General features: G+C 42.9%; 1 protein-coding gene across 1 annotated transcript in view; it reads right to left on the bottom strand.

The window, feature by feature from the left end:
* LOC144510449 (structure-specific endonuclease subunit EME2-like) overlaps window positions 1–27,617 on the bottom strand; it is a 48,874-nt gene that overhangs the window by 282 nt on the left and 20,975 nt on the right. The window contains exons 7-8 of the mRNA XM_078239892.1: window positions 23,390–23,505; window positions 21,238–21,427 (exon numbers count right to left, since the gene is read on the bottom strand). Coding sequence (XP_078096018.1) covers window positions 21,238–21,427; window positions 23,390–23,505 — 306 coding nt within the window. The remainder of the gene's footprint in view (window positions 1–21,237; window positions 21,428–23,389; window positions 23,506–27,617) is intronic.

The raw sequence follows: 27,617 nt of genomic DNA on the forward strand, positions 1-27,617 counted from the left end.
CCAGGGAAATCCTTTTTTTGTTTCCCTTTCTAAGCTACGTCAGCTCCAAACTGGGTGGAAGTAGGGTGCTAAAGTTGGCCATTCTGGTCTTGCGTTGATAATAGGGAGGAAGAAAAGATTCCCGTTCCATATAACTATATAGTGAACACCGAGTAGGTGTGTATATGTGCCTTCCGGGTAAGGACAAGATAGTTGTTTTCTGTTATACCTTGCTAGTAGTGATGATTAAGGTTTATACTTGTATTTTATATTTTTGGATGAACGACAGGGAAGGCTGTGCTCTCTGCGGAATCTTGTTCCGGGGGGATAAAATCCTTCATTGGGTCGGGATACTTTTTGTAAAGTTGGGTAAGGGTGCAGTAAATAATTAAAATTTGTGCCAAGGTCAGCCTTAATGTTTGGTAACTTTCTTCAAAAAAAAATCAAATTGAGATCTAACCCTGTGATTGCCATGTGTGGGATATAACGGAATACCGTATTCCTATGATAAGTTGCATTCAATAACTAGCTTTGATCCAATGTTGATGGATTTCATTTGAGGTTTTGTTTACGATACTCCAGCCCTTTCATGTATTAGCAAATAGGACAGAGTTGCAATACTTCAGGGTATTTCATTCTGCTGAATTTTGTTATGGCCAACAGCTGTTGACATTTTTAGTTTGCAAACCTACTCTTGGTGTACAGTATTTGTCTTTGCTCAGGCCAGTAAATAAATTGTCCAATACACTATTCTGTAATTGCAGCTAGGCAGAACTTGAATATTTTCTGAGAACACCAGGACTTCAAATTATTCAGCTAAGGTGACAGTAAATGTCTAGTCTAGCCAACACGCAATTATCCTTTTTTATATAGCAATTTGAGAACCACAAGAGTGAGGCTTAACCATTTTAGAATCATACAATCCCTACAGTACAGAAGAAGGCCATTCAGATCATCGAATCTGCACTGACCACAATAACACCCAGGCCCTATCCCCGTAACCCCACACACTTACCCTGCTGATCCCCCCCTGACACTTGGGTCAATTTTAGCACGGCCAGTCAACCTAACCCGCACATCTTTGGACTCTGGAAGGAAACTGGAGCACCCGGAGGAAACCCACGCAGTCACGGGGACAAAGTGCAAACGCCACACAGACAGTGACCCGAGACCGAAATCGAACCTGGGTCCCTGGCACTGAGAGCAGTGTTAACCATTGTGCCACCGTGCCGCCCATGTAGCTATTAGCCTTTTGAGTCTTGCAATCTATGTTCTGTTCAGATTAAGTAGTTTAAGTCTTTGGGTTCATAATTATGAAATTACAGAACTACCAAAGCTAGTTTTATTTTTTATTTTGGGTGTTGTAAGTTAGATGGCAATTATTTGGCATCTACAGTTCACATTTGGCATACGTAATTTTAAGGAATGCATAAAGTTTCCCATGGCCTCTTGGAAGTGTTTTGAGGTTTTTTAATGTATGGGGTACTATAAAGGTGCAGGCTATCACTGACAACTTGCAGTTCTCTCCAGTGTTGGTTTAGTCCCACTCCTGCATTGTGCCATGTCCCTGACTTCAACGCCATTTGACTTTGTCAGTGACATGGTACAAGGGTCAGATTGCCTTGTCTGGCCTGGAATTTAACACCTAATTTGCACTCATCTCCATTTTCTATTGTTACAATTTAAAAAGCAGGCAGAATAAACAATTGACCCACTTTTTCTTAGAATGAACTCCTGGTGTGAAGTTGTGCAACAGAAGCACAAACTAGGAACATTTATCTCCGGTCGGTAGCAGTGCATTTTGCCTTCCTGGCAGAAGATGATTTGTGTGGAGGGGATCACTTTTTTTTTTAAAAACACACCCTTGGAGTCATGTTTCTTTAACTCTTATTTTAAAAATTTTCAAAAATGGACACTGGGATTTTATAACACATTCGATCTTGGGTAGATATTGTACCCTGAGGATGGTGGGTGCAAGAAGAGGAAAAGAAAATCCAAGATCAGCTGGGAAGTGCTGAATGCGTGGAACTTCTTAAACCGCAAGAGAGGGGGGGGGGGGGGGGGGAAATAGCCAGATGTGAAATTAGCTGATCTGGAAGACTAACTCCATAAAACCAACGCTGAGAAAAAATATTTAGCTGGCAGTAATGATGCAAGAGATGGTTGTACTGTGAGACGCAATAACCATTATTGATTAATAGAACAGTTGCCATTTACACCAAATAAAAGCAAAATACTGCAGATGCTGGAATCTGAAACAAAAACAGAAGATGCTGGAAAATCTCAGCAGGTCTGACAGCATCCGTGGGGAGAGAATAGAACCAACGGACACCTAACTGGAGGCAGATAGTTGTACATGTAATGGTAACACTTAAAAATATTATGGTAACACTTGTGTGTGTATATATATATTTCCGCATTTGTGCATTAGCAGCTTGTACTCTGGGGAATTTTACAGACAAATTGAATATCCATAGTGAAAAAGTACCATTGCAATCCTTGTTGGGCACACCAACCAATGTTTAAACATATCTAATATTTTACCATGCCATGTCATAGAACATAGAACATTACAGCGCAATACAGGCCCTTCGGCCCTCAATGTTGCGCCGACCAGTGGAACCAATCTAAAGCCCCTCTAATCTACACTATTCCAATATCATCCATATGTTTATCCAATAACCATTTGAATGCTCTTAATGTTGACGAGTCCACTACTGCTGCAGGCAGGGCATTCCACGCCCTTACTACTCTGAGTAAAGAACCTACCTCTAACATCTGTCCTATATCTCTCACCCCTCAATTTAAAGCTATGTCCCTGTTTAAATCGTTTAGAAAACCAGAAACCTTGCACTTCAGTTTGGTGGATGCATTCCAGTCACGTTTTTATAGAAGACATGAAGTTCTGTACAGTTATGGAGGAATAATCCCAGTACTAAAAGCAGCAAACTTCTGTTATCTTTATTTTATTTATTATTAGTCACAAGGCTTACATTAACACTGCAATGAAGTTACTGTGAAATTCCCCTAGTCGCCACACTCTGGCACCTGTTCGGGTCAATGCACCTAACCAGCATGTCTTTCAGACTGGGAGGAAACCGGAGCACCCAGAGGAAACAGTTTTTTTTTTTTTTAACTGGTCGGTGCAACATCGTGGGCCGAAGGGCCTGTTCTGCGCTGTAATGTTCTATGTTCTATGAAACCCACGCAGACACGGATAGAACGTGCAGACTCCACATGGGCAGTGATCCAAGTCAGGAATCGAACCCATGTCCCTGGCGCTGTGAGGCAGCAGTGCCACCCACTGTGCCACAAATATGTGCAATTGTTCAGGGTTGGATCACTTCCTCTCCTATCAGATGACTTTTATTGAAACCCAGGACAGCCTGGCTCCTTCGCTGCAGTCTTTTCCCACTGATCTCTAAAAAGAGCATTGTGCAAGTTTGATGCTTTTTTGGTCAGTACCCAGTTCACAGATACCATGTCTGATCTAAATTCTTGTACGGATGCTCAAGGAAGATATATATCCTTTTTTAGTGTTTTCCTCTTAGAAATATTCTTGCCTTTCAGAATGTCAGTAATGTGCGTTTTTGATTCCATTGAATGGAATCTTTGGACTTAAATTCACCAAAATTAATATTTTTTCACAAGTGTCTTGCACTCTGCCAAGTATTGTCATTTTAAATTTTAATAAAATAAAGTATAAATGGTAGTTGGGAAAATTCTTACAGTTTGCTAAATTGTGGTTGTTTTTTTACTGGCTGTTGTAATTATCACTGCTTGATTTTGGGTAAGGAAGCTATTTTACCTTGTTCTGCTTCTCTTTTGATTTGGTCGCCGTACTATAGGAAGGAAATGATTGCACTAGAAAGGGTGCATGGGAGATTCACCAGGATGTTGCCTGGGCTGAAGCGTTCCTGTTGAGAGAAGCTAGTTAGGCTGGGGCTGTTTTCCTTGGAGCAGAGAAGGCTGGGGGGAAACCTGATTGAGGTGTATACAACTACAAGGGGCCTAGGGTGGATAGGACGGAACATTTTCCCCTTAGCAGAGGGATCAATAACCAGGGGCCACAGATTTAAATTAAGGGACAGGAGGTTTATAGGTCTTGAGGAAAAGCTTTTTCACCCAGAGGGTGGTGGGAATCTGCAAGTCACTGCTTGAAAGGGTGGTAGAGGGGGGAACCCTCGCACCATGAAAGAAGCACTTAGATGAGCACTTGAAATGCCATAGCATGTAAGGCTATGGATCAAGTGCTGGGAAATGGGATTAGAATAGACGGGTGCTTAATGGTGTGCATACATGGTTGGAAGCTCATCCTGGTCTAATATTGCCAAGGTTGTGAGCAGTCTGGCTCAACCTCGGGACAGTTACCACAGTGGCAGGGAACAATGAAGGATCAAGGAAATGACTTCTTCCAATATTGAATGTCAGGAAAGCAATCGGACACCAGAAGCTTCAAGAGACAGAACTGGGTGTTAGCGAACACATGGAAACCGGCGGTTTTATTTTTGGATAATGTTGCCCAGCGGCAGAATGTAAATAAGTTGCGGAGAGCCGATGAATAGATCCTTGGGAGCACACCAGAGGTTATGGTGCAGGTCAGGAAAAAAAGCCATTCGCAGGCGATTCAGAAAATTTGATGAGTATCTTTGCCAAAGGAAGAAAGCGGTTAATATCCACTACGATGGGCCCCAGGGAGGGAAGTTGGTATCACAATGCACTTTCTTAAGCAGCGGAATGTTTGTTTTGTAAGCCTCCTTGCGGGTAACCATTTAGAAACCAGGAGTAGCACATTGCATTCCTTACTGGCAGGAATAATTTGATCTTGCGTAAAGGGTGGCAAAATGTAACAGCCTCGCAGGAGAAGAGGGCTCTGTCACTTCCAGGTAACAACATGCTCGTTTGATGTAAAATTACCTTCTGATATAAAATTCCCTCTTGCGCACATTTTTTATTGAATTAATAAATGTAGTGTAAATTTCCAAGTAGTCAAATTTTGTCGTATTTGGTTCATTCAGCTCTTATGAAGGGTCATCTAGACTTGAAACATTGGCTCTATTCTCTTTCCACAGATGCTGTCAGACCTGCTGAGATTTTGCAGCATTTTTTTGAGCATCTGCAATATTTTGCCTGGTGAGCTGTGATTATAGTAATTCTGAAGTCCTCCCTTTGCAATGGTGGCGTTGTGTGGCAGTGCAAACACTTGGCACTTGAATTGATACTTTTACATACTAAGTTTTATTTGACTACATCCATTAATACAACAATACAATCATCAATCTGGACACTACAAACAGCATTTTATCTTCCAGGATTACAGGGATACTATACAAGCATTGTAGTCAACACAACAAGGCAACCATTATCTGCTTTCAGAAGGATTTATTATTGGTGTCGATAACCATATCTAAACATTTTGATCGTGACACCTTTAGCAGATCTTGCTCCTTGTGCATATTTTCCATCCCTTCTGTTTGCTTGAAGTGGTTACACTCCCCTCATTTGTGCTTTACTTTAAATTCTTTCTACTGCCTCCAACTTGCAGCCTAGCGTGTAATATTAAATACTCCGGACTCCTGGTTTTGTGGTAGTAATGACTGAACTGGTCAGCATTCACCATCATTACTCCTGAAAACTGATGGGTGTGCTGCAGGCTCCAATCTATTAGAAATTCCTGAACCGACAAACTTGTTTGCACTCTTGGTCTTGCTGTATGAAGTGCAGCTGAGGTTTTATTGTGTGCACCAAGTTCATGGTCAATGCTGAACAGGGGCCTGCTGTGGGGGGGCAGGTACTAATTTTTCCATTGTGTGATTGGCAGCTGATGGTCTCACTACTGCTGAAGGTTGCCTGGATTTGAGCGCCGGATTCAAACCAATGCAAGGAAAAGGGGAAATCCGCACCAAAGATCACCTGGATCTGAACTGCTGACCTTTAAGTGTGGTGTGGTTAGCAGCAAAGCCACAATCAGGGTGTGGAGATGCCGGCGTTGGACTCGGGTGAATCAGGGTGAAACTAGACTAGATGAATCAGAATTCATCACTGGATGAAGGAGCAGCGCTCCTAAAGCTTGTGATTCCAAATAATCCTGTTGGACGTTAACCTGGTGTTGAGACTTCTTACTGTAACCACAATCGGGGCCTAAATGGCAGCTGAATTTTCACTTCATCTGAAATCTTCCTTCATCAAATGAGCATGCCAATTATCATTGAAACTAGAAGCAGAAATAGGCCATTCAAGCTTGCTCCACCATTCATTTTGATCATGGCTGATCATCAAATTCAATATCCTGATTTCTCCCCCACCACGTATAACCATGTCTTTGTCTGATGCAAGCTCATCAAAATAGTTTCCCAATCTTTAGTTAAAGGGTCGAACATCTGTGTAATTGTTTGTCTCTAAGTGCTGTGATTAGCAGGAAAATAATTTCCCCTTTTTTGTATTACTCCATAATCACTACCTCAGACTTCAACTAACTTCTCTTGGTACTAATATATAAAACTTGCCTACAAATCCTTTTTTTTAAGTGGGCAGGTTCCTATTTCCTGTGTTGTGAAATAATAGACACAACCAAGGTACATTGCATCATGACTATTCTAAATTGGATTGCATTTAGTCTTAATACACACTCCATTGTTACGCATACAAAGTGTTAAAGGCTATTAACTAAATTGATTAACTGATGCATGTGGTAATCATATAACAAGCAAATACAGTATCACAACTTGATGTACTCAATGTTAGTCATTTAACATTATTTTAGCAAATTTGATTAGAGTTTTATGTACCATATCCTGTTTCGGTAAGGCCAACGGTTACTTAAAACCTGGACAATTCATCAATCTAAACTGGCAAGAGAGTGTAGGAGTTAATTGTGTGAAGGACAATAAATAATTTGAAAGGACTCTTCAGGCTGGAGAAAGTCAGAAAATTGTGTACCGGAACACACCACTCCAGTCAACTGACCCTTTTCTTTGTTTCCTTAAACACTGTTCCACCAAATCATTCTTCCACTGTTCTGTGGAACTGAAAAACAGATGGCCATTGATTGGAATTAAATGGTTGACTGCTTTCTGCTTGCCAGGAGTAAAAGTGGAATCTCCACTATTAATGTGCTTTATGCAAGAAGTAACGGTGTTTTGATTTTTGATTCTTTTTCCGTGGCAGATGTGTCTGAAAACCTGTGTACCTACCTGTCGAGGGTTGTTTGCACCAGTAACATCAGTGCTTATCGGAGTTTCTGGCTATTTCCCTTTTTCTTGTTCCATGTTTTAACTGAAATCACAATGTTTTACAGCACAGAAGGAGGCCGTTTAACGATTGAGTCAGTTGACTCCCTCTTCAAGAGCAATTTAGCTTGACCTTCCCCTGTGGCCCTGCAGTTTTCATTTTCCCTTTTAGGTGCTGGTACAGTTCCTTTTTTTAAATCATTCACCAGACATGCTGGCCAGCATTTATTGCCCATCTCTTGCCCTTGTTCAGAGGGCGGTTGAGAGTCAACCACATTGCTGTGGCTCTGGATCACATGTAGGTAAGACCATAAGATATAGGAACAGAATTAGGCCACTCAGCCCATCAAGTCTGCTCTGCCATTCAATCATGGCTGATATGATTCTCATCCCCATTCTCCTGCCTTCGCCCCATAACCCTCGATCCCCTTATTAATCAAGAGCCTATCTATCACTGTCTTAAAGACACTCATTGACCTGGCCTCCACAGCCCTCTGTGGGCAGCAGATTTCCTTCCCTAAAGGGCATTAGTGAACCAGATGGGTTTTTCTGACAATGGCTTCATTGTCATCAGTAGATTCTTAATTCCAGATATATTACTGAATTCAAATTCCACCACCTGCCGTGGTGGGATTCGAACCCAGAACATTAGCTGAGTTTCTGGATTAGTACTCTAGTGATAATACTACTAGGTCATCACCTCCTCTTTGAAAGCCAAAATTGAGTAGTAAAGTTTGAGTGTCACAAGTAAGGCTTAACACTGCAATGAAGTTACTGTGAAATTCCCCTAGCCGCCACACTCCGACACCTGTTCGGGTCAATGCACCTAACCAGACTGTGGGAGGCAGCCGGAGGAAACCCACGCAGACACGGGGAGAATGTGCAAACTCCTCAGACAGTGACCCAAGCCGGGAGTCAAACCCAAGTCCCTGGCACTGAGGCAGCAGTGCCAACCACTGCCACTGTGCTGCCCACTCTCTCGTCCAGTGTGCTCTAGATCATGAGAACAGTTCTTCACTTGAGCTTTATTGAAATTGTTTTAAAATTTATTTAAATTGTTAGGAATAATTTTTTGCCTTGGACTGCAAGTTGTATCAATCATGGAAAAATGCAGTTCCTGTTGATTACCTTTCTTGAATAGAACTTGGATTCTTCCTATAATCTCTTTCCTTATATTAGCTTTTCACTGAGGTGTTATCTGCAAGAAAACTTCATCTGGGTCAATTGGTAGCCTTTGGCATTCCAGAGTAATTGGGTCAATTTTAAAATCTGTGAAGATGAGCAAGTGTTGATGTAGGTTATGTTCTGAACAAGTCTTGGACAGTGTCTAATCAACTGGATCAAGTTAAAGTTTATTTATTAGACACGACTAGGCTGACATTAACACTGCAATGAAGTTACTGTGAAAATCCCCTAGTTGCCACATTCCAGCACCTGTTCGGGTACACTGAGGGAGAATTTAGTATAGCCAATGTTCCTAACCAGCACATCTTTCGGACTGTGGGGGGGAAATCGGAGCACCCGGAGGAAACCCATGCAGACACGGGGAGAATGTGCAAACTCCACACAGACCTGAGGCTGGAATTAAACCTAGGTCCCTGGCGCTGTGAGGCTGCAGTGCTAACCATTGTGTTGCCATAAATGTTCTGATTTAAATTGCTTAGTTTATAAAGCTAAAAGCAATGGTGGGCACAGCAGCTAATTTGAACCAACCAGACTCCAAAAGTATTTTTTAAAATTTGTTTATTAATGTCACATGTAGGCTTACATTAACACTGCAATGAAGTTACTGTGAAAATCCCCATGCTAATTTGTCCATGTTATGAATTTCCTGTTGACTGAAGTCCATAAAACAGTTCACTTTCTTGTAAGGATATTTCTGCAGTGGTGTACAGTAACTTAACATTTTGCAGCAAAGAAAGTCATTAGATGGATTGTCTTTTGTGGCAAGTTTATATTTACCATTTTTATTGCCAGATGGTGGCCTTATCAAAGTGGTTGCTTTGTGCTACGGTCCTTGTAGATCAAGGGAGATGGATTATGGTATTTGTATTCATGTATGTATTAAATAAGCTGCTCTTAATTTAAAGATGCATTTTGCTGACTTGAAGGTGAAGCCCAGCTTTCAACCAAGTTAGTGAAAACGTCAATATAGCTCCTAGCTAAATGTTCAAATTGAGGTTAATCTGGTGTAGTTGTGGACATGATGTGGAGATGCCGGCGTTGGACTGGGGTAAGCACAGTAAGAAGTCTCTCAACACCAGGTTAAAGTCCAACAGGTTTATTTGGTAGCAAATACCATAAGCTTTCGGAGCGCTGCCCCTTCGTCAGATGGGGGACGACCAGGTTAGCCTTGTACTGCAGGAGCAACCATCTGACGAAGGGGCAGCGCTCCGAAAGCTTATGGTATTTGCTACCAAATAAACCTGTTGGACTTTAACCTGGTGTTGTGAGACTTCTTACTGTAGTTGTGGAGCCATTCCAACTCTTCCCATATTTCTCCTGTACTTAAATGTTGCACACTAGCCTTCCACACATGCTGTCAAGAAGCTTAGCTGAAATGAAGATTAAAGAATCGGATAAAAAGGAACGGATGAGGGTTCAGTTGCAATCAGGGCTTTTGACATGCAGATTAGCATAGCACGGTGAACAGATATTTACTGAAGTGAGTTGGAGAACAATGGGGCGTAGAATTGCGGGAGATAAAGATGCAGAGGGTAGGAGTTCAAGCAGATAAGTAAGAATGCATATTGCACTTGCAGGCTAAAAGCGTGACTTCTAAGACTAATTGTTTAGGGAGGGCAAGATCAAAGGGAATAAACCATATATCAGTGGCAGGGTTAGTCTTGTACTGCAGGAGCAACCAAGATCGCAGCCACACCCAGCTGGAAACAAGAGTTTTCCCGAAAGCAAGCTTCTGTGCTGTAAGCTACTGTTTGAAACCTCAGATTCTATGCTGAACCTGAAGAGTTTTCCTAAATAAAGATGCAAGTAATGTAACTATTTGCTGGATTTGACTCAGTGTTAGAACTAGTGGGATGTTGATTTGGATATGGTATTCTGATCTTAGAGAAGTAGATCTAGAGCGCGATTACTTCAAGTATATTATCTGTAGTCATTATTGTAGCTTTCCTTGTTGAACTGCTGTTTCATAGTTTAATAAACATTCTTTTATTTGAATGATCACAAGGCTGAACCTTTCCTCACTGGTTTGTATATCTTTCCTCACATTATACCATACTGCAAAATAAACAATTGAGCCAGAGTTCCAAGTTGTGTTTTGGAATATCCTCACACCTAACATTAGTGGGGTTCTTAATGCTCTCAACTCTTAAAACTTAATATACAAAGCTTAAACACTTTGCATATCAACTGAAATGCTTCATCCAGTCTGACCAGTTAGTCTGCCTTCAGATTAGAATTCTAATTAATGCTGCAGAAGTGTTCTTAAATTGGTTTTGTCAAATTGATCTACAAAGAAAATTACAGCACTGGAACAGGCCCTTCGGCCCTCCAAGCCTGCACTGACCATGCTGCCCGATTTAACTAAAACCTCCTACGCTTCCGGGGACCATATCCCTCTATTCCTATCTCATTCATGTACTTGTCAAGCCGCCCCTTAAAAGTCACTACTGTATCCGCTTCCACTACCTCCCCCGGCAACGAGTTCCAGGCACCCACCACTCTGTTTTTTTTTAAAAATCTGCCTTGTACATCTCCTTTAAACCTTGCTCCTCACATCTTAAACCTGTGCCCCCCTAGTAATTGACTCTTCGACCTGGGAAAAAGCTTCTGACTATCCACTCTGTCCATGCCTCTCAATCTTGTAGACTTCTATCAGGTCTCTCCTCAACCTTCGTCACTCCAGTGAGAACAAACCCAAGTTTCTCCAACCTCTCATAGCTAATGCCCTCCATACCAGGCAACATCCTGGTAAATCTTTTCTGTACCCTCTCCAAAGCCTCCACATCCTTCTGGTAGTGTGGCGACCAGAATTAAACGCTATATTCCAAGTGCGGCCTAACTCAGGTTCTATAAAGCTACAACATGACTTGCCAATTTTTAAACTCAATGCCCCGGCTGATGAAGGCAAGCATGCCGTATGCCTGCTTGACTACTTTCTCCACCTGCGTTGCCACTTTCAGTGACCTGTGTACCTGTACACCCAGATCCCTCTGCCTATCAATACTCCTAAGGGTTCTGCCATTTACTGTATATTTCATATCTGTATTGGGCCTTCCAAGATTTTTCAAGATTTCCAACAGCAATGCTAAGTTGAAAGTGTTTTTCATGTTATACAATTTACATGATGGATTTAAGTGCTCTATTTAACTGGAGTAGGGTGGTGAAGAGAACTCTCTCTTGTATAGCCTACTACTACTATCTGGGTTCAAGTCTTAATACGATATCTGGTCCGAACGTATGAAGTTTCAGCAGTAAAATCCTTCTGCATCTTTCACTACCTCTGCTGAATGAGATTTGTAGCTTCCCCCTTGTGGCAACTTGCAGGATGGCAACAACAAATTCATATTGTGTTTTAATGAAATGCCGCAAACTCAAATGTGGCAAATGTCACCCAATACCTTCCTACACATTTTTAGAATTCATGGAATCCCTACACTACAGAAGGAAACCATTCGGCTCAGAGTTTGTACCGACCACAATCCCACCAGGTAACCCCACATGTTTACCTTACACCAGGGTCAATTTTGCATGGCCAATCAACTTAACCCACACGTCTTTGGACTGTGGGAGGAAACTGGAGCACCTGGAGGAAACCCACGCAGACATGGGGAGAACGTGCAAACTCCACACAGGCAGTGACCCGAAGCCAGAATTGAACTCTCATCCCTGGTGCTGAGAGGTAGCAGTGCTAACCAGTGTGCCACCGTGCCATCCATGGTAAAGGCGAGGTCATGTTTGTAAAAAGTCATGCTTTGGGCTTTTATTTATTAACAGCGAGCCGATGAGCTTTGATACATCACTCTATAGAGTAATGAGATGTGGATTCATTTTTGTGGTTGTCCCAATATTGGCCAGTTCGGAGGAGGCTCCAGATTTGTATGATCGACTAATCTGTACATGAGGTAGCTGGAATCTTGCCTGTGGTGGCACACTGTGGTTAGCACTGCTGCCTCTCAGCACCAGAGAACAGAGTTCAATTCCCGGCTTGGGTCACCGTCTGTGCAGGTCTGCACGTTCTCCTCATGTTTGTGGAGGTTTCCTCCCACAGTCCGAAAGATGTGCTGGTTAGGTGCATTGGCCGTGCTAAATTCTCCCTCAGTGTACCCGAACAGGCACCAGAGTGTGGCGACTAGGTGATTTTCACAGTAACTTCATTGCCGTGTTAATTTGAGCCTGCTTGTGACACTAATAAAAGATTTAAACAAATGAAGAGTGCTGTATGGATGATTTTATTGAATGCTTATGTAAGCTTTTGAAGATTTAAGTTGCTGCTGTTGTAGTGGGACATTTGGTTTTCCTGTTTTTTTTTAAAAGAGCAATTGAATGCTTCTGGTTATTGAAGTGACCAAGCAGATAGATGGGATTGCTTGAGATAAGACCATAAGATATAGGAGCAGCATTAGGCCATTTGGCCCATCGAGTCTGCTCCGCCATTCGATCATAGCTGATTTCTCAGCTCCATTCTCCCACCTTTTCCCTGTAACCTTTGATGATCTCACCAATCAATAATCTATTGCTGTCTACTCAGTGGCCTGGCCTCCACAGCCTCCTGTGACAATGAATTCCATAGATTCACCACCCTCTGGCTGAAGAAATTCCTCCTCATCTCACTTCCAAAGGGTCGCCCCTTTACTGAGGTTGTGCCCTTGGATCCTAGTCTCTCCTGCTAATGGAAACACATTCTCCAGGTCCACTCAATCCAGGCCTTTCAGTATTCTAGAAGTTTCAATGAGATTCCCCCTTATTCTTCTAAACTCCATCAGGTACAGACCCAGAGTCCTCAAACACTCGTCATACGTCAAGCTTTTTATTCCCAGGATCGTTCTCTTGAACCTCCTCTGGACACCCTCAGGCCAGCACATGCTTAGATACGAGACCCAAAATTGCTCGTAATACTCCAAACGTGGTCTGAGCAGAGCATTATAAAGCCTCAGCGGTACATCCCTGCTTTTTTGTATTCTAGCCATCTTGAAATGAATGCTAACATTGCATTTACTTTCCTAACTACCAACTCAATCTACAAGTTAACCTTAAGTGAACCCTGAACTAGGCCTCCTAAGTCCCTTTGCACTTCCGATTTCTGAATTTTCTCCCCATTTAGAAAATAGTCAATGCCTCTATTCTTCCGACCAAAGTGCATAACCTCACATTTCTGAATACTGGAACAGACTTGAAAAGAAATGGCTAAATCAACTGGTGTGTGTTAAGTTCAATCCATGCTGGTAAAGGGTGCACATATCAAACAGCAGAGTAATGTAGTTCATGTGCCAAAGGTTTTGTTAATACTAGTTACATTTGTTCGGGGTGAAGGGGTATAATTTTTTTAATGGCCCTCTCGAAACCATCCTTCCCCCGAGAAGAGAAGCATGACTATGAATGGAGACAACATCTTTAGCTACTGATGAACGCAAAATATTGCGGATGCTGGAATCTGAAACAAAACCAGAAAATGCTGGAAAATCTCAGCAGGTCTGACAGCATCTGTGGAGAGAGAATAAAGTTAACATTGATTCTAGATGACCCTCTGAGTCATCTAGACTGTTATCTAGACTCAATGCAAACCCTCAGAACTCTGACAAAGGGTCATCTAGACTCAAATGTTGGCTCTACTCTCTCTCCACAGATGCTGTCAGACCTGCTGAGATTTTCTTTAGCTACCATATCTGTTTCTCTCTCTCACCCCAATCCAACTAACAATGAAGTCTCATTTACTTTCTCTCCAACTCGCTCTTACAGCTGACTTTCTTCATCTTTTTTTTAGATTGTTCCTGGTTGCTTTTCCATGAATGCCTTAAACCTAATAGTGACCAGTATTTTCAATCCTCCAAACCAGATGCAACTCCACTTCATTTCTCATTTGGGCTGGAAACACACTGAACAAGAAAGATCACTTATCCGTGCTGAAAGATTCCTCCTTGCCCTTGTTGCCCTATCTGTACTCGAATAATTAGCACTATGTGTATCAAGGAAATTTGAAAGATAGAAACTCTGGTTAATTTAATGGGGGGCACTTGGGAAGGTGGAGGGAATGAAGATGTCTGTGGCTATGCCTCATCTTCAACCCAGTTCCCAGGTCAAGTAAAGTTTAAGAAGTTTATTTATTAGTGTCACAAGTAGGCTTACGTTAACACTGCAATGAAGTTACTGTGAAAATCCCCTAGTCGCCACACTCTGGCGCCTGTTCAGGTACACTGAGGGAGAATTTAGCACTGCCAATGCACCTAATCAACATGTCTTTCAGACTGCGGAAGGAAACTGGAGCACCCGGAGGAAACCCACACCAACACGGGGAGAACATGCAGACTTTGCACAGATAACCCAAGGCTGGAATCAAACCCGGGTCACTGCTATGTGAGGCAGCTGTGCTAACCACTGTGCTGCCCTGCAAGGTGGCACCTTGTTTTAAGCCATTCTTCTCCCACCCCTCACTTGTGTGCATTTGAAAGTGAGGCCTCATTTCCTTGGTGTCTAGCTTGCCTGGCAGGCTAGGTTAAAATTACACCATTTCCATTTGCTGCTTGAAATATTATCCTTGACTCATCAGAACCTGTGCTGCTTTGCTCGCCAGTGTCTGCCTCCACCTCTCTCTGTCCTGTGGACTTGCCCATGAAGCACAGGCCCAACTGTGGCAAACTGAGCAAATATTGTGACTGTGATTTTTTTTTTTTTTAAATGTGACCAACTAATTTTAGATTCGCTCTTCCTTTCCATGGGTCTTGCACGATTTTCAAAAAATATTGCAGTTGGAACAGAATGTAATGAGAAAATTCGATGTATGCTGTTTTGCTGTGTTAATTATGTGTATCTATGGTGATAGGCAGATTGGTGCAGGCATGCTGTGTTGTATAGAATGGGGGATGTTATTGCTTGCCTTGACATCCTGCTCACCAATCATTTGCTTATCCATTGTTGGCAACGAAAGTTAAAAGGTAGTAATGGGTTAACAAAATAAACTAGTTTAAATTTTACACAGTACAAAAGGTTTCAAGTGCTACTAACAATATGTCTAACTCTAAACCGAGTAACATAAGTTATCATCGAGTAACACGTACAAATCATATCCCAATGTGGCTAGCCTTTTTTCTATTTTAGAAAGTGTACCGTTCGTAAAGGCGGAATGGTTAAATGAGTAAGTCCGTTGATCTATGTATTTAACCACTTTTGTCCAAAACTATGTCAGAATTTTCTGAAGTCATGAAAATATACAACCTGCGTGAAATGTCCGGTCCAACTCGCCTATCCACACGTTTTCCTGCAGCGTACACCTTAACCTCTGATAGAAGATTCTGCTTCTCCCACTCCGTGTTGCATTGTCTGTAAGCCTTTTAAATGCATAATGTTAAGGTACAAATGTGAATGAATCCATTTTTTTTAAGAAGCGCCATTTTACGTGTATAAAACTGTAAACATTCACCAAAGTTTTTTAACGGTTGCAAATCAGAATTGACGGAGCATAGAAATGGAAAAGGGGATGGTATTAAAAACTGAAGTTAAGGAATGTAAAGTTTAATAGTTAAAGTTTTAAAGTTTATTTACTAGTGTCACAAGCAAGCTTACATTCACACTGGAAGTTACTGTGAAAATCCCCTAGTCGCCACACTCCAGTGCCTGTTCAGGTACACGGAGGGAGAATTTACAATGGCCAATGCACCTAACCAGCGCGTCTTTCAGACTGTGGGAGAAAACGGGAACACCCGGAGGAAACCCACGCAGACACGGGGAGAACGTGCAGACAGTGACCCAAGCCGGGAATCGAACCCAGGTCCCTGGCGCTATGAGGCATCAGTGCTAACCACTGTGCCACCATGCTGTCCCATGTGGGAACTGTTGCCCCATTGGTAACGGTGGGAAAGGAGACAAGAATTGTTAGGCGAATTTAGATGTGGAAAGGAAAATAGGAAAGCAGGGTCATCATGATCTGAAAAATGAACTGTTTTTCTCTCTCTCTCTCTCTCTCCACAGATGCCATCTGACATGCTGAGTATTCCAGCATTTTGTTTTTGATTTCAGGCTTCCAATATAGAGTCATTATTATATTGTTTTACTGAGGTAAGATAAATAGGTTATAACTTATGACGAGGTTAGGATTGTTTTCGCTGGAGTTCAGACCAATGAGGGGGGATCTCCATAGAGACTTATAAAATTCTAACAGGACTAGACAGGGTAGATGCAGGGAGGATGTTCCCAATGGTGGGGGGAGTCCAGAACCAGGGGTCACAGTCTGAGGATTCAGGGTAGACCATTTAGGATGGAGATGAGGGGACATTTCTTCACCCAAAGAGTGGTGAGCCTGTGGAATTCATTACCACAGGAAGTAGTTGATGCCAAAACATTGAATGTCTTCAAGAGGTGGCTAGAGATAACCTTTGATCCCATTCGTCCCAAATGCTATGTGGAGCAAGTAGGATTAGGCTATTGAGTTGGATGATCAACCATGATCATGATGAATGGTGGAACAGGCTCGAAGGGCCAAATGGCCTCCTCCTATCTTCTATGTTTCTTTGTTTAAGTGCTAAGAAGTGATGGAGTTTCTGCAATAATTCCAGATTGGCTTTCTCAACCAGTATGCTTTCAGTCTCAAGGCAGCATTGGATTTAATTCTAAAACTTGAAATGAACCAAGAATGTAATGAGTTTTTTAGTTTATTTATTTGTTAGTGTCACAAGTAGATTTACATGAACACTGCAATGAAGTTACTGTGAAAATCCCCTAGTCGCCACACTCTGGCGCCTGTTCGGGTAACACTGAGGGAGAATTTAGCACAGCCAATGCACCTAACCAGCACGTCTTTCAGACTGTGGGAGGAAACCAGAGCACTTGGAGGAAGCCCACGCAGACATGGGGAGAACACGCAGACTCTGCACAGACAGTGATCGAAGCCGGGTCCCTGGCGCTGTGAGGCAGCAGTGTTAACCACTGTGCTGGAGGGGAACATCAAAGAGACAGTGACCATAGAAAATGAGATTTTGTAACTATTGGTGAGGATCAAAATCAATCAAAAGATAAAAGTACATGACGGAAAGAAAACTGAATCAATGGGTGGATAAAACAATGGGCAGATGATGGGCAATTTAAATTACATTCATGGTGCAGATTAAACATATTCCCAAACCTCAGAATGCCCAAAAGCTTTAGCGGACAAAAATAAAGAAATTACAAAAGATGCATGACAAATTTCAATCCCATAACAGGAAAATTAAGCCCAAGTACAAAACTATAGAGCAGGAAAAAACAAGGCTGTGAATGCATGAACGCAATGGTAAAGGAGGAAAAGTGGAGACAATTGAGATGGAGCCTTATTGAAGACAAAATAGCAAAGATACAGAATGCATCTAGACCATGTCTGTTAGTGGAATGAGGATCACACTTCCCTATATTGTTAAAATTCTGGATTCTGCTATTGGGCGCAAAGTCCCCGTAACCCTACATGTTTATCCTGCTCATCCTCCTGAGAGTAAGGGGCAATTTAGCATAGCCAATCCACCTAACCCACACACCTTTGGATTGTGGGAGGAAACCGGGACACCCGGAGGAAACCCACGCAGGCACAAAGGGGATGTGCAAACTATATATCACACACACACATAGATGTTCCCGGAGCTGTGAGGCAGCAGTGCTAACCACTGTGTCACCGTGCCCCCGCTAAATAGAGTGCGGCTAACTGTGAATGAGGAAAGTATTCCTGTTCTTTTACAAACCCACAGCTCTTCTTTTGGCTACCGTTCTATTGTTGAAATGACAGGCGGTGCAGGATCACTCCAATGGTGCTAGGGATGGGAAATTACAGTTTGAGGGATTTGAGAAGTGGGAACTATTTTCACTTGGGCAGAGAAGGCCAGGAGGAGGTTTAATGGAAACTTGTGAAAGAGGCTGGTTTTAATCGTCAGAGTATCCTTCATTCAGACCCGCTCTACTCTTTCTCAATCTTGATTGATCTGGTTAAAGGCATTGGAGGAACTTACTGCAGCTTCTCGGCTAATGCAAAAATGAGTCCAAGTAAAAGGACCTCTTTTAAAGACAACTGCAATCCAGTTCTAGAGGGGGATTGGCCACATCTGATACATGACTGTGGAAGGAAGTGCTGTCTACAACCCTGCATAGGGCTAACATCCTGTGTGTGTGCGCGCGCATGTGTCAGTGCCATGCAGGAGTCCCAACTGAGGTCAACTGGAAGGAGAAAGATCCTTGGTGTTGCCTTAGATGTGACCCTATTAAAAATCATAAAATCTCTACAGTGCAGAAGGAGACATTCGGCCCATCGATCCTGCACTGACAATAATCCCAACCAGGCCCTATCCCTATAAGCCCACGTATTTACCCTGTTCGTCGCTCTGATATCAAGGGGCAATTTTGCAATGGCAATAAACCTAACCCACACATTTTTGGACTGTGGGAGGGAACCCACGCAGACACGGGGAGAACGTACAAACTCCGCACAGACAGTAACCTGAGGCTGGAATCAAACCCAGGTTCCTGGCGCTATGAGGCAGCAGTGCTAACCACTGTGCCACTGTGCTGCCCGCATGTAAAAACAAATGAAGGTTTAGTTTTTGTCCATGTAGGTAACTTTTAAGTTGGGTTACAGAGAATTAGATGACTCTGTAACTTGATGTGCAACTGCGTTTGATGTTGGGAGTTCTCTCTCTGCAGAAGGTCATTGCACAAACATAAGGGCTCGTTTTGTTGGAACGATCAAGAATTTTGATCATGGAGAGTGGGGGGGGTGGATAGGTCTAACTGTGGAGCATAAATTTATGATCATCAGAAGGAAAAGGTTAGATTTTTTTTTAATGTAGCAAGTTGTCAGACACGGAAAGCCCTGCCAGAAATGCTAAGGGAAGCGCAATCTATTTAAAAGGTAGGTAAATAAATATTTGCAAAAGGCAAGATATAATTTGATCTGGGAAATGGGTCTTGGGCATCTCTGAGAGCTCAATGGCTGTGCTGCAATACTCCCATGTTCCTGCTTTTTCTTTATTCATTCCTGGGATGTGGGTGTCGCTGGCAGGGCCAGCATTTATTGCCCATCCCTGCGACCATTTAAAAGTCAACCACATTGCTGTGGCTCTGGAGTCACATGTAGGCCAGACCAGGCAAGGACGGCAGATTTCCTTCCCTAAAGGGCATTAGTGAACCAGATGGGTTTTTACAACAATTGATTCATGGTCATCGCTATACCTTTAGTCCCAGATTTTTATTAAATTCAAATTTCACCATGTGCTGTGGTGGGATTCGAACCTGGATTCCCGGAGCATTCTGTTGGGTCTCTGGATTACTAGTGCGGCCACAACACCGCTACGCCACTGCCTCCCCTCCGGCATTACAGCGAAATGGCTCTTTTCTTTGCTAATGACTCGTCCTGTCATTCTTGTTACAACTTGATGAAGTGGGGATGTGTATTAAATTGTACATTTCAAAATTAACCCTTTTTTTGAAGCATTTTTACCAGTTTCTACTGGCTTGCAATGAAAAGACAGTAGAACCTCAATTATCCATCAAAATGGAGGAGTCACAGGAACACATTCATATAGAAATTACCAAGTTCCATTCAGTTTGTCCCAACAACAAGTGAGTTGATCAATCATGGCAATCTATTGCTATCAATTGGAATAACTGAATAATTAAACTTCAAACGTGGAGTCCCCTCGCCTCCCCGTTCACCCCCCCACCCCCCCCCCCCACCTCCCCCTGGATACTGATTGATGGATCAGCCAATGACAGAGCAGGCTCGAAGACCTGAATGGCCTATTCCTGCTCCGATTTCCTTTCGATTAACTGATCTATTTTCTGGCATGTGTAGGTAAGACCAATGTTTTTTCTTTCATTGATTTGTATATTCTTGGAGAAATTGCTTGCGGCTGACAAACTCATGATTTCTTGGCTTAAAGCTAAAAGTTAAGAGCGGCTTGGATAGTTATCCATCAGATACTTACCTGGCCCGATCAAGAACCAAGATGTGAGAATGCAAGAACATAAGAACTAGGAGCAGGAGTAGGCCATCTGGCCCCTCGAGCCTGCTCCGCCATTCAATAAGATCATGGCTGATCTTTTCGTGGACTCAGCTCCACTTACCATAGCCCTTAATTCTTTTACTGTTCAAAAATTTATCTGTCCTTGCCTTAAAAACATTCAATGAGCCTTAACTGCTTCACTGGGCAGGGAATTCCACAGATTCACAACCCTTTGGGAGAAGAAGTTCCTCCTCAACTCAGAACTAAATCTGCTCCCCCTTATTTTGAGGCCATGCCCCCTAGTTCTAGTTTCACCTGCCAGTGGAAACAACTTCCCTGCTTCTATCTCATCTATTCCGTTCATAATCTCATATGTTTCTATAAGATCTCCCCTCATTCTTCTGAATTCCAATGAGTATAGCCCAGTCTACTCAATCTCTCATAAGCCAACCCTCTCAACTCTGGAATCAACTTAGTGCACCTCCTCTAAGTGCCAGTATATCCTTTCTCAAATAAGGAGACCAAAACTGTACACAGTACTCCAGGTGTGGCCTCACCAGCACCTTATACAGCTGCAACATAACCTCTCTGTTTTTAAACTCCATCCCTCTCGCAATGAAGGACAAAATTCCATTTGTCGTCTTAATTACCTACTGCACCTGCAAACCAACGTTGAGGGTGACATTTATTTCAAAACACAAGTTTGGTTTACCACCAGGAATTGGAGCTAATTCTCTAGAACCTATTGCAGATAATTGAGGTTTCACTGTAATTTAGAACCTTGGCAGGATGAAGAATGTATAATTAGTGTAGATGGGAAGAAAGAGGAAGATATTAGCAGAGATATGAACAATGAGAAAAAGAAATGGCAGATATGCTCTAGCTGCCATTACCCGTAAGAGCAGCTTTGGTGTAGGATAGGCTTGTGCTATAGCCATTGCCACTGGCTGGGTGATCCTGTTGAGCTGCTGAAGCTGTTTTTTCCATAATTTCAGGAGGCCCTTTCCATCCTTATCCACTTTCACACCAGTGGACCACGTCCCATCAGGGCAGAAGGAGAAGGTCATTTTCTCTGTCTGCTTTCTAAACAAAATTATTTTCACAAGAGTTTCTTGTCAAAAGCAGTTGCTGTTTGGTTTTTCATAGAACATAGAATCCCTACAGTGCAGAAGGAAGCCATCGAGCCTGCACCGACCACGCTCCCACCCAGGCCCTATTCCCGTAATCCCACATATTTACCCTAGCTAATCCACCTGACCCTAGGGTCAATTTAGCATGGCCAGTCAACCTAACCCGCACATCTTTGGACTGTGGGAGGAAACCAGAGCAACCGGAGGAAGCCCACACAGACACGGGGAGAAGGTGCAGACTCCGCACAGACAGTGACCCGAGGCCGGAATTGAACCCGGGTCCCTGGCGCTGTGAGGCAGCTGTGCTAACCAGCAGTGCTTTGACAAAGGGTCATCTGGACTCGAAACATCAGCAATTTTCTCTCCTTACAGATGCTGCCAGACCTGTTGAGATTTTCCAGCATTTTCTCTTTTGGTTTTAGATTCCAGCATCCGCAGTAATTTGCTTTTATCCAATGCTAACCACTGTGCCACCGTGCCGCCCAAAAGCTTCAATTTTCAAAAGCTTCAATTCTTTTTGAGAACACATCTCTTTTCAAGTTAAGTTTATTTAAAGTTTTTAAAAAAGTTTATTTATTAGTGTCACAAGTAGGCTTACATTAATGTAACTGCCATGAAGTTATTGTGAAAATCCCTTAGTTGTCACACTCCGGCACCTGTTCGGGTACACTGAGGGAGAATTTAGCATAGCCAATGCACCTAACCAGCACATTTTTCGGACTGTGGGAGGAAACCGGAGCACCCGGAGGAAACCCACACAGTTACGGGGAGAATGTGCAAACTCCACACAGACAGTGACCCAAGCCAGGAATCGAACCCAGGTCCCTGGCACTGTGAGGCAGCAGTGCTAACCACTGTGCCATCCTTATGGTCATTTGCGTTTGGTATTGATCTCTTTAAGGCTAATGCAGCATGGAATGAACCTGAAAAGCTTATAGTCTTTTCTTTACCTGAGCAGCAGATTGGCAGAACTGGAAATAAGCCACCGAGTGTAATCATTGTGGTTCACATCAAACTGGTGACCACGTAAAGAACTGGGAATTCTGACCAGATACTAGATGTCATTTAATTGATTGTGTTGTTTGATAAATGTTGACCAATGGTTAAATATTCCTTCCTGATCAACTGAAGAAATTAAATGAATAAGCCAGGGTTTACTTGGGTAACCATGATGTGGAGATGCCGGCGTTGGACTGGGATGGGCACAGTAAGAAGTCTCACAACACCAGGTTTTAAAGTCCAGCAGGTTTATTTGGAATCAAGCTTTCGGAGCACTGCTCCAAAAACTGACCTCACTCGCTTGATGAAGGAGCAGTGCTCCGAAAGCTCGTGATTCCAAATAAACCTGTTGGACTTTAACCTGGTGTTGTGAGACTTCTAACATGGGTAAGTTAACAAAGCCAGGGTTTTGGGTTGCTTTAGAATTTGTCCTTCCATTCATGGAATACTGTCGGACAATGATTTCCTTGTGGAACACCAGCGTTAATGGAGCATAAACAAGAGTAAGAAGATAAGAACTAGGAGCAGGAGTAGGCCATCTGGCCCCTCGAGCCTGCTTCGCCATTTAATAAGATCATGGCTGCTCTTTTCGTGGACTCAGCTCCACTTACCCACCCGCTCACCGTAACCCTGAGTAGAAAAAGCATTGGAAGTCGCCCCTTTAGTGCTGATTTTGACCCTACTGTAATAACATCTGTCCTGCACACTTGGGTCAAATTCTACAGCATTATGAACACAACTCGTGACCACAGATGAGTTGAACCAGTAATTTTCCATAAAATGAAAGTTAGGCTTTATTTTGTACCCAACAGAGAGAAATTCACGTTCTTCCAAGCAGCTGTTTATAACAAAAAACGGCTCCTCCTCTCCTCTGATGTGGGTGAATATCTGTACTAACGAGTGAAGTTTAACTTACTTGAAAGGGCATCGAGCTATTGCCTTTGTAAGGGTTGCGACATGGTCAGCAAACTGTTGCCAGTCATCTAAAAACCAAACGGTTGTGTGTGTCTGCAATTGTAGGGCCACCTGCACCTGAACACAAAACAGAAGCAATGGACAAGCTAGACAAGAGCCAGGTCAAAATAAGATAGACAGGTCGCTGCTGCCAATCTCACTTCCTTCACCTGAAACACACAAAAATATTACAAGCAATTTTTATTTCAAATGGAGCAAGGCAGTAATTGTCTTTAATACTTCCAATTTATTAGCTGTTTGTGCCGACCAGCAATGGTTAGACAAAATTAAAGCAATTTGTTATTGTGATTTTGATTTGATTTTGATTGGATTTATTGTCACATGTATTAGTATACAGTGAAAAGTATTGTTTCTTGCGCGTTATACAGACAAAGCATACCGCACATAGAGAAGGAAAGGAGACGGTGCAGAATGTAGTGTTACAGTCATAGCTAAGTTCCCCTCCAAGGCACCCACCATCCTGACTTGGAAATGTATCGCCATTCCTTCGCAGTCGCTGGATCAAAATCCTGGAATTCCCTCCCTAACGGCATTGTGGGTCAACCCACAGCACATGCAGCGATTCAAGAAGGCAGCTCACCACCACCTTCTCAAGGGCAACTAGGGATGGGCAATAAATGGTGGCCTAGCCAGCGATGCCCATGTCCCACACAATATAAAAAAGTGTAGCGAAAGATCAACTTAATATGAAGTAGGTACATTCAAAAGTCTGATGGCAGCAGGGAAGAAGCTGTTGAGTCTCAAGGAGTCTTGAGTGAATACTCACCACATCAGACTTAATGGTGGTAAACGTTTCAGCTGGCTTCAAATTCGATACATGAATGCTATGGCAGTCTAAAGTTGCTGATTCCCCTGCTCGCAAGTGGCATTCTAATCAGTTTTCTGTAACTTGATTTTGTGTCTCTGTGCCCTGTTTGGGAGCACATTTCCACTCCATCTGACGAAGGAGCAGCGCTCCGGAAGCTAATGGTATTTACTACCAAATAAACCTGTTGGACTTTAACCTGGTGTTGTTAAAACTCTTACCGCAAGTGGGAAGCCATGGTTAAAGGGTGAGTGGGTCAGAGATGGGCTTGAAAATTGGTGCTGGTGTTATAGCCCAAGTCTCCTTCAAGCATGGGGTCACGCTGGGAATATGGATTTATTTGACTCAATACTAGATGTCATTTAATTGATTGTGTTACATGACTGATGGTTAAATATTCCTTCCTGATCGACTGAAGAAATCAATTGACTAAGCCAGGGTTTACTTGGGGAAATGAAGTTGCGTGGACCTGCAGAGTTTCACTGGCTGTCTTGTCTGGAGGCAATACACATCTTTTTAGCCTGTCTTGATGCTCTCTCCACTCACATTGTTTTGTTTCTTAAAGACTTGATTAGTTGTAAGTATTCGCATTCCAACCATTATTCATGTAAATTGAGTCTGTGTCTTTATAAGCTCTGTTTGTGAACAGAATTCCCACTCACCTGAAGAAGGGGCTTAGAGCTCCGAAAGCTTGTGTGGCTTTTGCTACCAAATAAACCTGTTGGACTTTAACCTGGTGTTGTTAAACTTCTTGAAATGAACAAAGCCAGGGTTCAGGTTTGCTTTAGAATTAGTGTAAGTTCCTTCCTTCAATGTAACGCTGTCAGACAAAGATTCCCTTATGGAGCATCAGTGATAATGGAGCATAAACAAGAGGAGAGAAAGCATTGGGAGTCGCCCCTTCAGTGCTGATTTTGATCTTCCTGTATCTGGTACACCAGCAATTATCCATCCCTAGTTGGCCTGAGAAGGTGACGGCTGTTCAACAACCGCTGGCAAGCAATTTGATACAATCGAGTTGCTTGTCGCACCACTTTAGAAAATCTTAGAAGTCAACCATATTGCTTTTTTGTAGTGGCTGGGCTTGCAAATCGACATTGTAATTGTAAAATAACATTGTAAAAGGTACAAAAGTCTGAGGTCACGTACCAACCCACTCAAGGAACAGCTTCTTCCCTGCTGCCATCAGACTTTTGAATGGACCTACCTCGCATTAAGTTGATCTTTCTCTACACCCTAGCTATGACTGTAACACTACATTCTGCACCCTCTCCTTTCCTTCTCTATGAACGGTATGCTTTGTCTGTATAGCGCGCAAGAAACAATACTGTTCACTGTATGCTAATACATGTGACAATAATAAATCAAATCACAATACCAAATAATGTGGACACTATTTTTAAACTACTTACCTACACAGAAGATATTTCTGTCTTGCACTTCCACCTTTTAGAAAGTGGTTGTAATTAGATTAGTTTGTTTAAAAACCAGTTATTTCCATTTACCATCTTAAACCTATGATTGTTACAGTGCAGTAGGGTGAGTTATGCACACAGAGTTTCAATTTGAACTTTTAAAGTTTGAAGTAAAGTTTATTTATTAGTCACAAGTAAGGCTAACATTAACACTGCAATGAAGCTACTGTGAAATTCTCCTAGTTGCCACATTCTGGTGTCTGTTTGGGTCAAAGCACCTAACCAGCACATCTTTCAGACTGTGGGAGGAAACTGGAGCACCCAGAGGAAACCCATGCAGACATGGGGAGAACGTGCAAACTCCACACAGACAGTGACCCAAGCCAGGAATCGAACCCAGGCTCCTGGCACTGTGAGGCAGCAGTGCTTGCCACTGTGCGCCCCCTTTTGTACAGAAGAATGGGATGGAATCTATTCAACTTGAGGCTGCGTTTGAGTGTTTAAAACCTGGAGGATAAATTAAGTCTGAGGAAAGCAAGTAGTTTAATTGTTGTGAGGTACTCAACAAATAACAAGAATTGATGTGACAAAAACTATTTCATTCAAGACTCTGGCTTTATTCCTCAAATCATAGAATCCTTACAGTGCAGATGGAGGCCATTCAGCCCATCAAACGTACACCATCTCTCCAATAGAGCATTCCCACCAGGCCGTATCCCCACATATTTATCCTGCTGATCTCCCTAACCTACTGATCTTTGGACACCAAGGGGCAATTTATCATGGCCACGCCACCTAACCTGCACACCTTTGGACTGTTAATCAGAGGAAACCGGAGCACTTTTTAAAAAAAATCTTACCCAGGCCCTATCCCCGTAACCCCACATACTTGCCCCGCTAATCCCAACCTACACATCTAGGACACTAGGGGGCAATTTAGCATAGCCAATGCACCTAACCTACACATCTTTGGCGTGTGGGAAGAAACCAGAGCACCCGGAGGAAACCCACGCAGACACGGAGAGAACGTGCACACTCCACACAGACAGTGACCCGAGGTTGGAATTGAACCCAGGTCCCTGGCGCTGTGAGACAGCAGTGCTAACCACTGTGCCACCATGCCGCCCATGGTGGCAAACATTTGATTGTCTTCTTGAGTGGATCATATCCTTCCTGTAATGTGAAGATCAGAACTGTACACCGTGCACTAAACTAGTGTTTTATAGTTAGAGCATAAGTTCTCTGCCTCACCTGGCGAAGGAAAGTATCCCATAAGCCTTAACTACTTTCCTTGTCTTACTGCCTTCCAGTATCTGTGGGCATGGACTCCTATCTTCAATATCCGACCATTTATATTGTATATTTCGTTGCTTACCCTCCCCAAATGCATCAGCCCTCACTACATCCCTTGATCTGAATTCCATTTAGTGTTCCTCTGCCCATCTGACCAGTCCACTGATTCCTTCCTACAGTCTACAGCTTTCTTTCTCAGTATTATTGAATGTATTCAAGAGGCGGCTGAATATAGCACTTGGGACGAATGGGATTAAAGGTTATGGGGAGAAAGCAGGATTAGGCGATTGAGTTGGATGATCAGCCATGATCGTGATGAATGGCGGAGCAGGCTCGAAGGGCCAAATGGCCTCCTCCTGTTCCTATCTTCTATGTTTCTATGTATCACGGGGAAGTCTCATTCGTTATTGGGTGAACATTATCAGATCAGGAAATTTGGCATTTCTACTCCGACTCTCACCAATTTTTACAGATGCACCTTAGAAAGCTTCCTTTCCAGATGTATCACAGCTTGGTATGGCTCCTGCACTGCCCAAGACCAAGAAACTACAAAGGGTTGTGAATCTAGCCCAGTCCATCACGCAAACCAGCCTACCATCCATTGACTCTGTCTACACTTCCCGCTGCCTCGGGAAAGCAGTCAGCATAATTAAGGA

Source organism: Mustelus asterias, chromosome 23 (assembly GCF_964213995.1).
Source record: "Mustelus asterias chromosome 23, sMusAst1.hap1.1, whole genome shotgun sequence".
NCBI classification, from domain to species: domain Eukaryota; kingdom Metazoa; phylum Chordata; class Chondrichthyes; order Carcharhiniformes; family Triakidae; genus Mustelus; species Mustelus asterias.